Source organism: Sarcophilus harrisii, chromosome 4 (assembly GCF_902635505.1).
Source record: "Sarcophilus harrisii chromosome 4, mSarHar1.11, whole genome shotgun sequence".
Taxonomy (NCBI): domain Eukaryota; kingdom Metazoa; phylum Chordata; class Mammalia; order Dasyuromorphia; family Dasyuridae; genus Sarcophilus; species Sarcophilus harrisii.
The window spans coordinates 364,638,882-364,653,239 of record NC_045429.1 but is presented as its reverse complement, the minus strand read 5'-3'; the positions used below and the strand labels follow the sequence as shown (position 1 = coordinate 364,653,239).

Below are 14,358 nucleotides of genomic sequence, written 5' to 3'. Positions count from 1 at the left end.
GCTTCCTGGATTTAGTTCTCATTGTTTATCTTTTGCTTGTAAACCTTTCTCTACCAGGATGAGGTGGTTTTCTCTGAAGCCTAGAAGGTATATCAACATCTGGTAAATGGTATATTTCTCAGAAATCCATATGGGGTCAAATGGATGTAATTCTTTTTTTCCCCCAGTGATTATTAGTTGACATGCCAGTGATTCCACTGTGACTATGAGGCAACAAAATATATGGATGAAAAATTAAGCCAGCATCCCATTCCTTTGATTATATGGATACTTCTAAATACCCACTTTCAAATATTTTATATCCTCTCTCCCCTCCCAGCACCTGCCACAATATTCATGCCTGTAGTAGGTTTCTAAATAGATATTTATTCAAATAACATGTTTGAATCTGTATATGTAATGTGGTTTTCAGAAAAGATCTCTAAATTTGTTTTAAATATTAATCATTTTCTACAAGAATAGACAAAAGAACAAAATTTTAAAGATTTTAGATAATTGAAAACAACTTCTGATCCATTCTTAAGATCAACAAAAGCATTAAAAGGTCAATACAGTGCTAGACAAGTAGTTGTAGGAGTTTAAAATTCCCAGTTGTATAAATTTCTTCCTGCCCTCAGCCTACCACTTTTACCATCCCAGAAACTCTCCATTCACCTTGGAGGGAACTCTCTTTCTGCAGTTTTACTCTATATTCTCCTTCAGTGTTCTCTTCACCAATCTCCTGGAAACTCTGCCCTATCTCTCACTCCCATTGGTGATTGTCTCTCCCAGCCAGGCTTTCAGAAAAACCCTATCCATCAATGCCTTACTTCACTCTCCAGTCATCTGACAGGTACCTTGCTAAATGAAGATCATATTGCAAGTGCTTAACAAATGTTTTTTCCCCTGTTTTTATTCATCCACCGACATTCCTGCATGAGTCCAGTAAAAGCTACTGGGGGCAGCTATTCTTCTATTCATGATGATCATGCCTTTGTTTCCTTTGGTCAGGAGAAAGATAGAATTACTTAAAGTCAATATGTGCTGGAGCCATGTGTTCAGAAAATGAGGATGTTCATTCCACAAAGTTGCCAAGAAAATGACAGCTCTTTGTGATAAACTAGTCCAGGGAGAAGAAGAGGCAGATGGAAGATCCATAGAGATTTTTGTCAGCATTATTCCCATTAAAAAAAAATACCACCAAAAAATGTGGTTACATCTGGAACTTCCTACTAGTTTCTTCTTGCATGCAATTTTGTTGCATTTAGTGCACATTTGTGATGAAAACAATGATGTACAGTTTATAATTTGCAGGAGACTGTTGGCTTTTAGCAGCCATTGCCTCTCTCACACTTAATGAAAAGACCCTGGCCAGAGTTGTGCCCCAAGATCAAAATTTTGGATCTGGTTATGCTGGGATATTTCACTTTCAGGTAAGTGGGAAGAAAAGCCTCATCAGCTGTTTTTTATGGGATCTGGAGTAGCCAAAAAAACATTCTTGATATGCCTGATAATTCTAGATGAAATATAGTTGGACCTTACTTTATTGAACAATTATAATTCTAAGTGCATGCCAATCAGTTTTTTTTGGCAAATTGAATCATATTTTAAGAAGATTAGAAAGCCATTGGAAGATGAACTATGTTAGATCTTTTTGTAAAGTGAACAATCAGCTTTTATGTTGCCTTCATGGGAAATCTGGATTTTCAGTGGATATACACTTAACATCTACATGTCTATGTAACTATATAATTTCTAGTAAATAAAAATATCCTCTGCATTGAAAAAAAGGTCATATGAGATTATTAAGAGAGAAAAATACAGAGGGAAAAACAAACAAACAAAAAGAAACAAAGATTCAAAGACCTTAGTTGGTGGGTCCATGTGGATCAATGATATCTCTCAAGCATGTACAAAGATCAAAAGTTTATGTTTCTTTCTTCAATCCTATCACCTTTTTTGGTGAATTTTTCTTACCTTATCCTCCACCACAAGTTTTATACTTCCCCAGACTTTTTGAAAATGGGATGATTGATTTGATAAATTAATTCACTTCAAGGTATTGTGATTGATAGCAGAGGCAACATGGTATGATGAACAGAGAGCTGATCTTGGAGTCAGAAAAGTTCAAGAATTACCTCTGTACATATGGTTGTATGAATCTGGGCAAGTCACTCACCTCTCAGAGTCTCATCTTACACCTATAAAATTATAGCTCTGATAAGAACAAAAACCAAAACCAGAAGTTTGATCTGTTAGCTAAATCTTAAATTGCCACCAGTGTATTTATTTTCTCATGTTAGAGATATTTTAATGAGTATTTTTGAAAAAAGCAATGTTTCATCTGGGTCTTTCTTTATAAAGAGATGGATGAAGAGGGCAAAGGGAGAAAACATTACAATAGGATATGATGGGAGAAAAAAATAATACTTAATCATCATAACCATGAGTGTAAATGGTATAAACTCAGCCATAAAGTAGAAAAAAAAATAGATTCAACAATATATTGTCTACAGAAGATGCATTCAAAGCAAATTATTCTTATATACTTAAAATTAGGAATTAGAATAATATTTTTAATACCTTAGATGAATTCAAAAAAACAAGGTGGACAATAGTGATCTCAGTCAAAGCAATTGTAAAATAGATATAGTTAAAAGAAATACACAGAAAAACTATATTAAAGGTACCATGGTTAATAAAAACAATATTATTTATTTATATATTGAATGGCATAATAGCTGAGAACTTTAAAAATCAACCAAATTACAGAGGTTAAATAGAGAGTAAAGCAATAATTGTTAGCGACTTCCACAGCCCCTTTTAAGCTTAGACAGATCTATCAAAAAGAAAAAGAGGAAAAGAAGAGTTACTAATAGTTACTAAATTACCAAGAATTTTTAACAAGAATTAGTCATCTTAATAGCATTTAATTTAAAAAAATAGATTGACCTCTGGCAATTAATAAGTGGGAATGATGAAAATTAAACATATTTCTTGGCTTTGCATGATGTATTTACAAAACTTCAACATGTAATAGAGCACAACAAACTTAAAAAATAAATTCAGGAAATAGAAATATAAACATCTTTTGCTGAACACAATAAAAATTTTAATTAATAAGAGGAGACTTGAAGAAAAGATTCAAACCTAGACACTAAATAATATAACCCTAAGAAAGGAATGGATCAAAGAGAAAACATAGAAACAAATTCCTATGAAAGAAAATAATAATGAAACAATATTTAAAAAAAATAGAAAAACCACTAACTGATTTGGTCAAAAAGGCAATGTTTGATCTAAAGAAATAAATCTCTAATGGTAGCATTTCCAATATTATAACACCTATGTAAAGGAGATATTTGAAGGCTAAGGAGTGTCTTCCTGGTACCCCTATATCAAATCACAGAACTAGAACCTTCCCTTGCTAAATAATGATTCATCTTTATCTCAAATTTCAAGATTTTATAAAGCACTCTTCATAACAAACCTCTGAAGTAAATGGCATAAATGTTATCATCACCCCCATTTTACATAGGGAATCCAAGATTATGATAGATTAAGTGCCATACACAATATTTATAATGTGTGTATGAAACAAAATTTGAACCAAGGTACCCGATTACTAGTCCAACATTTTGTCCTTCACCATACAGAGAAATGGCACTTATGACAAGATGACAATGCCTCCTTCACTTGCCCACAGAGCTGGAGTTTTTTTCATCCTCTCTTTTCTGCATACCATTTTTCTCTGAGCTTTTCCTGGCAGAATCTTTCCCTCTCACCCTTTAGTTTCTTCTGTCATTTCCAAAGTCTTTCCTAAATCACATTAGGGGTTGGTAGTCTTGACAGATGCCAGTGGCATCTTCTTTCAAACATAATAGTATTTTCTTAACTCAACAACAACTATTGAAGCTGACAGGACAGGCTGGATGGAGCTTATATACAAGAATATTTCATTGCTTCTTCAAACCTCTCCTTTTCCTCACCAATTTTTGTTGTTCAGCCATTTTTTTCAGTCATGTCTGACTCTTTATGACTCCATTTGGGATTTTCTTGACAAAGATATTGGAATGTTTTGACATTTCCTTCTCCAGCTCTTTCTACAGATGAGGAAATTGAGGAAACAGGATTAAGTGACTTGCCCAGGGTTGCACAATTAATAAGTGTCTTGAATTGGATTTAAACATAGGAAGATTAATCTTTATGATTCTATATACTGTATAAATTGTGCCATCTAGCTGTTCCTATATTGAAGTACAGTTATGAAAATATTTTTTAAAAAGCTAGTCCACAGACCCCAAACTGAGAACTCTTGCTCTAGCTCCTTCCCCACATCACCTCAGAAGAAGGTAGTACTGCATTTAAATCAGGAAGACCTGGGTTTAAATTTTATTTCTGACCCTTAATGAGCTGTGTGACACTAGTCAAATAATTTACCTTATCTGGACCTTTTGTTTATTAGTAAAATGAAGGGTTTGAACTAAATAGCCTTTAAAACAACTTCCAGTTCTAAACCTATGATACCAATTACAATGTTGTTGTTTTTTTCTTTTAAGTACAAAGTAGGAAGATGAAGATAGATAGGTGCTATATGGTCAACTAGGTTATTTGAATTATCCTGAACACTTAAGTCCTTTCTTCTGAATTCCAATCATTGCAATAAATTGATAGGAAGATAGGAGGACATTATACTCTGGTTGCTGCTTTAAGGATTGCTCATTAAACATATGTCCAAATGATATCTACCTGAGTGTGAAGCTCCTAACAGCAGGAAAGAATGTCCATGAATTTAGCAATCACAAACAGTGCCAAGCACATCTGTCAAGAGGTGTGAGATTCCTTGCACAAAGAATAGTAATCTGAATTTACCCTCTGGCAGGCAGCTTGCTGCTGTGCTCAACTGAGCTCTGACATGGTTACCATTAGGATTCCATAACTGAGAACTCTGGAGAAATGAAAAAATAAATATCCCACTAGCCTGATCCAGAATAACTAATTGATGCAGAGAAAAGGTCATTATCCAATAGCATAGTTATAAAGACAGCTGCTGTTGCCACTGTATTTACCATGTCCTTCCATTATCTGCCCTCCCCCCCGCCCCCCACCTCTTGCTGAAGCCTTAGGATTTTCATTCTGCTAACCTAATAAGGGATGTCACATGGGGAAAGAAGGAAGGACAAAGGAACAAGATTTAATTTAAAGAAAGAAGCTCTGTTCTCATCTGGCTTTGTGGTACCATTCTCAATGGTGAACACACTAACTTTCCCATTCCCTTTTCTGTGGGGATAAGTTGATAAGTGGGTATAAGATGATAAGTTGATTAGTACAGCATTTCCTGTATGAATGGAAAACTAAAAAGATGAGGAAACAGTCAGACAGACAGATAGACAAATAGGATAACCCAAGTCCAAGTAGCACCAGTTATGCTGAGGGTACATTTGAGCACTAAAGGTAAAGTTAGACTATGCTCAAAAAGTTATCAAACTGTGCATACCCTCTGATCCAGCAGTGTTACTACTGAGCTTATATCCCAAAGAGATTATAAAGAAGGGAAAGGGACCTGTATGTGCACAAATGTTTGTGGCAGCTCTTTTTGTAGTGGCTAGAAACTGGAAACTGAATGGATGTCCATCAGTTGGAGAATGGCTGAATAAATTGTGGTATATGAATATTATGGAATATTACTGTTCTGTAAGAAATGACCAACAGGATGATTTCAGAAAGGCCTGGAGAGACTTACACGAACTGATGCTGAGTGAAATGAGCAGGACCAGGAGATCATTATATACTTCAACAACAATACTATATGATGACCAGTTCTGATGGACCTGGTCATCCTCAGCAACAAGATCAACCAAATCATTTCCAATGGAGCAGTAATGAACTGAACCAGCTACGCCCAGAGAAAGAACTCTGGAAGATGACTAAAAACCATCACATTGAATTCCCAATCCCTATATTTATGCCCACCTGCATTTTTTATTTCCTTCACAAGCTAATTGTACAATATTTCAGAGTCTGATTCTTTTTCTACAGCAAAATAACATTTTGGTCATGTATACTTATTGTGTATCTAATTTATATTTTAATGTATTTAACATCTACTGGTCATCCTGCCATCTAGGGGAGGGGGTGGGGGGTAAGAGGTGAAAAATTGGAACAAGAGGTTTGGCAATTGTTAATGCTGTAGAGTTACCCATGCATATAACCTGTAAATAAAAGGCTATTAAAAAAATAATAAAAAAGGTAAAGTTAGAAGGCTATTGATCAGCTGGAATAGGGTTGGCAAAATGGGCAGCAAAAGAGTTATTATAATAGACTAGAGGAGATATAATAGGAAATCAGTTAGAACATAAGAAACTGATGCCCATTTTACTTACTCCCCAAGCTCAACTGTTATTTATTGGGATATTTGATGAGGGACAGGACCATTGGATGGAGTCAAGAGAATGGAAATAAGCTCAATTAACTCATTGTTTCTTGATGGGACCTGCCAGAGTCTTCTCTAAATGACCCAACCTTTTGAGATGAGGCATAAGTGGAGAACTTTAGTGGAGGACATTAGTGGAATTGTAGTATATTTGAATAAACAAACATGTCTCTTATTCGTGATTTACCCATTTATCTTTCATCATGTCCCTGGCAACAGATCTGGCAGCACAGCGAATGGTTGGATGTGGTCATTGATGACCGACTCCCGACCTTCCGAGATCGTTTGGTTTTCCTCCACTCTGCTGATCACAATGAATTCTGGAGTGCCTTGCTGGAAAAGGCATATGCCAAGTGAGTGTCCAGCTGCACTGAATTGACAAGAATTTCACTATCTCACAAAAAATGAGCATTTTCCTCAATAGAATCGTTTCATGGTTTTTTATTATCTTTATATAAACTTGGTGGTAAGGAAAGCTTAGAAGCTGGGGAGGAGGAAATGAAAAAGATTTGGGTATTCACAAGATTGAATAGCATGCAACTTGTTTCTAAATGACCTAATCCAATTTTGATGTGGACAAAAAAAAGAACCGGATGGTTCCTCTATTACTCTGCAGATTTTTCCCTGTCTCTAGACCTAAGAATATTCTCTCTCCGGTTCCTTTCACCACATTGGGTTCGAAAAAGTTCAGAGGAAGTCACTGGAGCATGGGAAGGCAGGAAGGGCACTCCAGGACTGTTGAAATGACATAAAGAGAGAAACATGTATCCACCAAAAAAAAAAAAACACACTGCAAATTTGTGTTGTTATATGACATTAATTGTGTATCAATATTGTATATTTCTACCCATCATATATATATACATATATGTATATATATATATATATATATATGAATGTTATTAAGTAGTATCTATAGATAATGTCAGCTATGAATCTCCGTATCTTCAGGTAATGTGGATCACATGCTCCCCAAAATAGCAACAATATTCCATGCCTCTGCAAGCTACTTTCAGCTACTTCTTTACTTCCCTCTTTCCTTTCAGCTTCTTTTATACACATTGCCTTTCCCCATTAAAATCTAGACACCTTGAAGTCAGGGACTATCTTTCTTTTCTGCTTCTATTTGTATCCCCAGAGCTTAACAATGTTCCTTATTCCTGGAGTGCCCTTCCTTCTTCTGACTGCTTACAGAATTCTTACTCATTATTTAAAATCCAGTTCAAATGCCATTTTTTTCCTGAAATCCTTCTAGATCTTTTCTGTTGCAAAAATGAACCCTTCAAAACAATACTTTGTGTAACTTTAGTTCACATATTATTATTGTATAATAGTAGATATCTGTGTATATGTCATATTTCTTATTAGAAAGGATTATCATCATTATTATTATTTTTGCTGAAGCAATTAGGGTAAAGTAACAGAATCACACAGTCAGGAAGTATTAAATATCTGAGGTTGAGCTCAACCTGAACCTGACTTCAGGCTGACTTCAGACTCTACCTAGCTGACCCTAAAAGGATTATTTCTTTGGTAGCATTTTATTTCGTCTAGTACTTAGAAGAATGTTCAATACATAGTAAATGATTTTGTTGTTGAGTCCTATCTGACTCTTCATGACCCCATCTGTGGTTTTCTTGTCAAAGATGCTGGAGTGGTTCACCATTTCCTTCTCCAGCTCATTTTACTGAAGCAGAAACTGAAGCAGACAGGGTTAAATGACTTGCCCAGGATCACACACCTAGTAAGTATCTAAGGGTGGATTTGAACTCAGGTCTTCCTGACTCCAGGTCTCGTGCTCTATCCACCATACCATCTAGCTGTCTAGGAAGTGCTTAGTAAATGTTTTTTTGCACTGAATTAATTTGAAATTAAATTGAAGGGACCCTAGAGCATCTTTGCCTGGCTAAATTCAATTTGTAGAGGCTAACAATAACAACAAAAAATAGTTGGCAGTTTTCCATGTCAAGCATATTGCATAAAGATGCTTGATCACCTAACAAATAACAGTTGCTCACACTCAAAAAGTGACTTGATTATTTGAATATGGACTGATTTAGCCATACACTCTACAATCCATTTCCTGCCAGCCAGTTATCAAGGGCTATACTATAGAAGTGAGATTTGACTTGTCCTTCTTGCCTCAAGAGAGCAGAAATGAATGAATTGGCTGAGTGGGAGGTGAGGGAGGAGGCGATCATTGTAAAGAAAACCTTTCTAGCTAGGCCCAAATTAGAATGAAATGCCTTGAAAAGTAGTGGCTTAATTATTTCATCTGCCAGATATGTTGTAGATCTAGGTTCAAATACAGATTGGACTTCCTTCCAAATCTGCTATTTTGTGCCTCCCTCAGTTGGTTCAGAGCTGTTTGCTCAGCCAAGGTTATCTCAAGGGTTAAAGATACTAGTTGAAAGAGAGGAGCCCTGCTATTATAGGGGACAGAGATTCTAAGTAGTCTGACCAGGATGGTGGTTGTGATAACCGTGTATTTTAAAATCAGCCGGAGTCAGGAATTCAGGTTAGGGGAAAATCTTCAATCTTTTATTCTCAGTAGAAATGAAGAAGAATCGGAGGTAGAAGTGGGTCAGAGGTAAAAAACTGAATCAAGAAGCCAGCCAGACCAGAAGCCACGAGACCAACAGCCACCAGAGCAGACCCAGCCAGCCGTCTCTCCCAGCCTTTCTTCCTGTCTCCCTGCCTCCACCCACCAAAATCGTCATTTCCTATACAACACATCAGGACTTGCACAGAGAGTGGGTGGGGGCCATTCTTTCTCCAAGCATATATATTAATAGAATATAGTCCAATTACTATTTAGCCTCACGTGCTTGGGACCTCAATGCATCAACTCAAACCTCAGCCCATTACAGGTGGTAAAACAAAAACTCTTGTTTTTCCCGTAAGCTTTCATAGTTCTCTCCTAACAAGAGTAGGGAGACAGGTGGAAAGATCATTAGACTGAAACTCAGTAGTCCTGAATTTTAGCTTCCCACCAACTTGCTGTGTGACTGTAGCAAGTTACTTTCTGTCTCTGGAACTCAGTTTCCTTATATATAAAATGAAGTTAATGAGAGGGGAGGGGGAACCTTAACACTGTGAAATAATAACAACCTTTTTTATCCCTCAAATGAAAAGTAAAAAAGTCTCTCATTCGCAGAAGTGGGTACTATGGTTGTGTAATACTAAATACCCTGTTGGAATCAATTCATGTATTGGTGAGTTTTGGTGAACTGTTTTTACCCCCTCTTTTCCTTCCTCCCTCTCATCCCCCTTCCTCCTTTCTTCTTTCATTCCATTTGATATTCTTTTTCTCTCTTTCCTTTGCTTCCTTCTTTCCTTCTCCCTATCTTTCTTTTTTCTTTCTTCCTTCCTCTCTCCTTCCCTTCCTCCCCCACCTCTGTGTCACACACACACACACACACACACACACACACACACACACACACACACAGAGTTGTTATAATAAGGGATAGCTCACTGAGTAGAAAGGAAAAATATATTCAGAAATAAGAGCATTCTGAAAATAAAAATATCACGTAAAATAAAAAAAAAAAAAATGAAATGAAAACAAAATGACTGTTTAAAAATAAAGTTAGGTTAGTAGAGAGAGTTTCTAGGCTCCTTTGTAACTCCAGATTCCTGTGATCACTAATTCATCCCCTTCCCTGAGCAGTGCTCCTTTCTTTGGCAAAGGACTATTTTCTACAGCCATGTTGTACTTTTCTCCTTTTCAGACTGAATGGAAGCTATGAAGCCTTGAAGGGTGGAAGCACAATTGAAGCTATGGAAGATTTCACTGGAGGAGTGGCAGAGACTTTTGAAGTTAAAAAGGCCCCGGAAAACTTCTATGAGATCCTCGAGAAAGCCTTGAAGAGAAGCTCTATGGTGGGCTGCTCCATTGATGTAAGTCATATATATATGGGGCATGGAGACCTATAGAATAGGAATGAACAGAGAATTGAGTTCTGGGCACATTTTTTTTTGTCACTGTGAATAGGGGAATTCATTTCATATCACTGGACTTTAATTTCTCTATTCAGAGCCAGATCAAGGCAAAATTATAAAGGGGAATAGGCTTGTGGCCTTAGTATGTGTATGTGTTCCCTTTCCACACCCTTTTCTTGCATTATGGACCCTTCCCACCTCAGTGTCCCAGAATCTCTTATACTTTCCTATTCAAAGCCTACAAAAGGGTTTGTTAGCTTTTTCACAGTAAATGATTAATAAAAGTATTAAGCTTCAGAAGTGCCATTAAATCAGATAGTTGTAGAGTTAGAAGATGCCTAAAGTATTTATCCAGACCAGTCCAACTTATGACTGAAAAAAGAATCTCCATTATAGCATCATTGAAAAATGGTCACAAAACCTCTGTTTAAGGACCTCCAATGAGGAGCATCTATCTACTTTATAAGGTGGCCTATTGCAATTTTGGACAGCTGTAATGATTAAGAAGTTTTTTAGATATCAAGTCTTAATTTCTCTGTCCTTTAGTGACAAACAGAACAAACCTAATTCCCCTAACACATGACAGCCCTTCAAAAACTTGAAAATAGCTATTATATTCCCTTTTCATACTTCATAAACCCCATAATCCTCCTCCAATTTCTTTTCCAATTTTCAATGGATTTTCATTCTGATTGCCTTCTTCTGGACATCTATAGTTTTCTTTCATGCTGACAAAGGGCTTGGTTTTCCAAAATCATGTCAATGGTTTTATGATATCAATTAAACAAGCATTTATTAAGTATCTACTATGTGTCAGGCACTGAATCTATATATACACATTTAAATATATACAAAACACATATAAAGTAAAAATGAGGTAATTATTTAAAGGAACAAATTGTTCAAATGCAACTTATTATACTACTGTTGAATCCATATAGCTCTGTTTTTCTCCACAAGAATAACATGCTGCGCTTTGTTAAACACTCCAATTTGTATCAACAAGGAGAAAAGGAACAACATTTATTAAACACTTACTATGTACCAGGCATTCTGCTAATCATTTTAATTTGATTTGATAAATATGGATTATTATAAATATGTGGCCTATTATATGCCATGCACTGTGGTAAGCTCTAAGAATACAAATAGGAAAAAGACAGTTCCTGCCTTTAAGAAACTCACTAATCTAATGGGGAGGGAGCCAAGGGATAAAATGTTCTGTAGAGTCAAAACCAATCATTTCTGCTGATGGAAAAATGGAGAATTACCATTGTACTTAAGATTAGGTACTAGGTACTGGCTGCACATATACATGCATGTATGTGTGTATACATACAATATACATGTATGTGTGTGTGCAAAAGAAAAGGTACTAGCAACCTGAGTGGATCAGCAAAGAACTCTTAAACAAGGTAGCAATTCAGCTGACTCTTGAAGGAAGCTAGGGATTCTAAGAGTAAAAAATGAAGAAGGAGAGCATTGGAGGTACAGGGACAAAGTAGTATAATCTTCACTAAAGATATAGAAGCATATTATTATACTTCTAATGGATGGGATCCATTTAATTATCATGCAAACTACTGCAGGGAACAAAGAGGTAGTAAAAAAAAATAATAAAGACTTAGCTGTTTTGTGCACAACAAATATTTAATTTTAAAGAGATGAATCCTTTTAAAACATATATTTCAAGCTAAAAGAAAAGGATAGGGAATGGGGAATCCTGATTTCTCATGTCTACTGCAGTTAATAAGTATTTATAAACTGATTGAACACCACCAATTGTTGTAACAAAGACTACAATGAAAAGTAGGGGAATATTTAAGAAATAAATGATCAAACTCTGGAGAAATGACAATGGAGTAAACTACTTAGAAATAAAAGAGTTAAAGTTCTTGTCCATAAGATTTCCAGATGTGTCAAGCATTGTTATTTAGATGAGAAAACTAATATTGCACTCTCCTGCAGTCCTCACAGCATAGAGGAGCTCAGAGAAACAAAAAAACAGAAGTGTTTTCTGGAGCATACATGGACCTGTACTCTCTTGGTGGTCAAAGGGGTGGTCGAAGGTGGCAGTGTGTGGATTGGTCTTATTAAAAGGAATGAATTGTGTCTAATCAACGTGTCTAATGCTGATGAAGATAAAAAAGAAATGATATTTCTTGCAAAGCTCTACTTTATCAGATCTATTCTGTTTTTGCTTTAGATCAGCAACTCTTCAGAGTCAGAAGCACGGACACCTTTTGGTCTCATTAAGGGTCACGCATACACTTTGACGGGAATTGACCAGGTAGGTAAAAGGGATATCTGTTGTCAAGACATGGGATAGAAAAGAAAGGAAAACTGGCCCAGACAGGATTGGGTATTAAAACCAAACCCAATACCGCAGGGACCGCTTGAATATCCAGTGACTAGCCAAGATGATATCATATTCCAAACACTTGGTATTATATTCCAAGCTCTAAGAATGGATTTCACATGTTTTAATTATTGGGGTGGAGAAAGGAACAGAATTCCATGTTAAGACTTCCTTCAAATTTTCTGTTATTTGGCCCCATTCTTTTCAACTCTACCTCAAGCAAGCTTGTCAGCAGAGAAAGTACTGATCCCCAAATAGCCAAAAAACAAAGGAAAATTATTCCCTCCATAAACACCTCCAAACTGACTATAAGCACCCAATGTGCTTGCAGTAAAAGAAAATAAGAACCTGGGAAACATTTGAGAAAGAGAAAGACCAAGGAAAATAGAGATAATAATGGAAGGAAAGTAGGCCAACAACAGCTTCAGTCTCTTCTTCATTTCCAGCATTTGAAGATGAGATGTATACCTTTCCTCATTTGAAATCTCTTTCACTTAACCAGCTCAATCACTCAGGGGCTAATTATCCTCTTTGCTTAATGCAGACCTTTTGTTCTTCTGCCATCCTTGTTGTTAGCAGCATGTTCTGAATCAGCACTTCTACTTCTGGGTGGAGAAAGGAAGAGTGGGAAAAAAAAAAGGAAGAGAGTGCTACTATTTGCCAAACACTATGCTAAATACTTAACAAATATCATCTTACTTGCTCTTCACTTCCTGTGTAGTAATTGCTAATATCCCCGTTTTATAGATGAGGAAATTGAGGCAGACAGAGCTTAAGTGACTTGCCTATGATCACACACCTAGGTATTGTCTGAAGCCACATTTGAACTCAAGAAACCGAGTCTTCCTCATTCCAGCTCTGCCACTTTATCCACTGTGCCATTTAGCTGTCCGTTAGTGGTGTTCATATTTTTCTTTCTTTTGATTGAACTTATCATTTCATCTGAATAAGAAGTTACCAATGAGGAACTTTTTCTTTAACCAAACTAGATCAATATCTGTATTGCAATTTCTAATCTTAGAGAGCTACTAAGATCACTGAGAGATTTAAGAAATGTCTCAGTCATACAGCCAAGGCCAATTCTCATCAGGGGCAAGACTCAAATCCAGATCTTCCTGGATGGATGGATGGATGGATAGATAGACAGACAGACAAAGTGATACAGTAGATAGAATGCCAGGTTTAGAATCAGAAAGATGCTTCTTCCTAAATTCAAATTTGGTCTCATAAACTTCCTAGCTCTGACTTTGGGGCAAGTTATTTAATCCTATTTGCCCGAGTTTCTTCATCTATAAAATTAGCAGAAGGAAATGGCAAATCACTCTAGTATCTGAAGAGTTGAACGCAACTGAAAATGATTGAACAATAAGAAATGCATACATATATACATATGCGTGTGTCAGAAGCTCTGCAACATATTGATAGAGTGAACCTCCAAATCAGTATGTGTGTGAGTATAAGTGTGTATGTATGTGTATAAGTGGCTAGAGAGATAGATATTAGAGCTTTTAAAATCTCATTCCAAAGGACACATTTCCTTTATCTTGCTGCTGTCCTTTTTGCTTTCTAAATCATTCTTTCTCTCCACCTCTAAGAAGCTCACTATTATGCGAGTCATGGTGCCCACCACATGCTGTTTCAC

General features: G+C 36.3%; 1 protein-coding gene across 1 annotated transcript in view; it reads left to right on the top strand.

Moving 5' to 3' along the window:
• Window positions 1-14,358, top strand: part of CAPN9 (calpain 9) — a 65,212-nt gene that overhangs the window by 20,128 nt on the left and 30,726 nt on the right. The window contains exons 3-6 of the mRNA XM_003767829.2: window positions 1,294-1,412; window positions 6,632-6,765; window positions 10,147-10,315; window positions 12,564-12,647. Of these exons, the coding sequence (XP_003767877.1) occupies window positions 1,294-1,412; window positions 6,632-6,765; window positions 10,147-10,315; window positions 12,564-12,647 (506 nt within the window). The remainder of the gene's footprint in view (window positions 1-1,293; window positions 1,413-6,631; window positions 6,766-10,146; window positions 10,316-12,563; window positions 12,648-14,358) is intronic.